The sequence below is a fragment of the Octopus bimaculoides genome, chromosome 22, assembly GCF_001194135.2.
Source record: "Octopus bimaculoides isolate UCB-OBI-ISO-001 chromosome 22, ASM119413v2, whole genome shotgun sequence".
Classification (NCBI taxonomy): domain Eukaryota; kingdom Metazoa; phylum Mollusca; class Cephalopoda; order Octopoda; family Octopodidae; genus Octopus; species Octopus bimaculoides.
The window spans coordinates 4,434,041-4,436,330 of NC_069002.1; the positions used below are offsets into that span (position 1 = coordinate 4,434,041).

Consider the following 2,290-nt stretch of genomic DNA (forward strand, 5'->3'; position numbering starts at 1 on the left):
TTTTTTTTTTTTTTGTCTTAGTAACTCTGTTTCTCCTCTGCAACATTTGTTGATCGTTTTTGAAATTTGAATAAGCAGTAATGGGACAAAAGAATGGAGAAATTATTGCTTTTAAATCGAGTATATTTTTTTTAATATTAATTATGCTTCTTAATTTTATGTTCGTCATTTACATGCTGGGATCGATAAGTTATCGACAACTCCATGAAGATCAATAATAAAACAAGTTTGCTCTACATACTGTGAAGTTGATGAACACTTCGACTGATCAAGCTGCAGGCCTTGCTCTCACGACAGCCCCACCATCATTCTACTGCAGGCACAAGGCCTAGAATGTTGGGGAAAGCGAAATAATCGATTACATCGAACTCCATTGTTCAATTAGTACTTCATTTTATCATACTCAAATGAATAAAAAAAAACAACAAAGTCATCCTCGGCGGAATTTGAGCTCAAAACATCAAGACTGACAGAGTGCTACTAAGCATTTTGTCCGGTGTGCTAACGTTTCTGCCAGCTTGCCGTCAATAATAAATGCCAAAACGAATTTCTGTGTGTCAGTGTGTCACACAGTGCCCCCCCCCCTATCTCACTATTCAATGACACTTCTTCTACTCCTCTTGTTGGGAAGAGAGTAATAGGCATAGAGACGGTGAGGGCGGTAGAGTAGATTGACAGTTGCAGAAGCTCTACAGGACATTCTATTCCAATCTCCTCCAACCATTTGTCTATGTCTTTGCTTACAGTTCCCAATGCACCATTAATTATAGGCACAACCTTTACAATTTTCATCCTCATCATCATCACCATCATTATAATTATTATCAAGGTGGTTAACTGACAGAATTTTTGGTACGTTCGGAGAAGTTGCCTAGCAACGTTTCTTCTGTCTCTTTACATTCTGACATCAAATGCCTCCGAGGTCAAATTTGCCTTTTCGCCGTCGATAATTTAAGTACCAGTTGAAAACTGGGGTCGATGTAATCGTCTTGTCTTTTACCTCAAAAATGGCTGACTTTGTACTAAAATTAGAAATAAATTATTTTTTATTGTCATTCTTGTTATTTTTCTTCTTCATCTTCGTTTTCATATAAGCACAAGGCTACAAGATTCTTGGACGCGAGACAGTGGTTTATATCGACCTCAGTAGATGGCTGGTACTTTATTTCATCGACTTCGGAAATGATAATACGTCATGACAATGTGGCAAGAACGATCCATTGAGAACTGTCGAAAACACGGCCGGCAAAGAGCAATGACGTGGTATCAGCAAACCCCAGAAGGAGTCACCGAAAATGAGAATTGCAAAATTCTGTGGGATGCAATGATCCAGTACGATCACCTGACCAGGCATCGGAAACTGGACATTGTTGTGGTGAATAAAAAACAAAGAACATGTATGATAATCGACGTAGCATGCCCCGGGGACAACAGGATCAATGTGAAAGAAGAAAAAATAAACATCTATAACGATTCGAAGAGGGAAATCCTTTCTATTAAAGGCACAAAGCCTGAAATTTTGCGGGAGGGGACTAGTCGATTACATCGACCGCAGTGTTTCACTGGTACTTAATTTATCGACCCCGAAAGGATAAAAGTCAAAATCGACCTCGGCAGAATTTGAACTCAGAACGTAACGACAGGCGAAATACCCGCAAAGCATTTTGTCCGGCGCGCTAACGATTCTGCCAGCTCACCGCGTTTGCACTTCGATCAATGCCGTCACTTCTTTCTCCAAGCAATATTTGAAGGAATGACCGAGGGATTTGGCCTGAAAGATGGAAAACTCCGTCCAGAAATCTCAATTAAACGAAAAACTACTACTAATAATAATAATAATTATTATTAAATTGAAATTACCTTTTCTCGTTGACAGGTTGTAACGGAGAGAGTTGGTGTATGGTAACGGTTGTCCGCCATGGAAATGCTGTTCTCGTTGCTATTGTTGTTGTTGTTGTTGTTGTTGTTACAGCTACTGCTGCTGCTGCTGCTACTACTACTGCTGTTGCTGTTGTTATTGGAACCGGTTTGCACTAGGCGCGACATATTTCGATCTGTTTGTAATGTAAATTAATAATTACTCGTGAACAGTTCAAGGGACAGCTGTAACACACATATATGACGAACAGTAGTAGTAGTAGCAGCAGCAGCAGCAGTAGTAGTAGTAGTAGTAGTAGTAGGGATCTATTCAATCTCAGTCACAGATTTTTTAATTGATTTTTGGGGATCAATTCAATCTTAGTCACAGATTTTTTTTAAACAGTTTGAAACTTACCCAAATACCACAACT

The 2,290-nt window shown here is 39.3% G+C and overlaps 1 protein-coding gene across 1 annotated transcript in view; it reads right to left on the minus strand.

Annotated features, from left to right (window-relative positions):
- LOC106879215 (cytosolic purine 5'-nucleotidase) overlaps positions 1–2,047 on the minus strand; it is a 129,833-nt gene extending 127,786 nt beyond the window's left edge. The window contains exon 1 of the mRNA XM_052975850.1: positions 1,861–2,047. Within this exon, the coding sequence (XP_052831810.1) occupies positions 1,861–2,046 (186 nt within the window). The 5' untranslated portion in view covers position 2,047. The remainder of the gene's footprint in view (positions 1–1,860) is intronic.
- Positions 2,048–2,290: the final 243 nt, after the last annotated feature.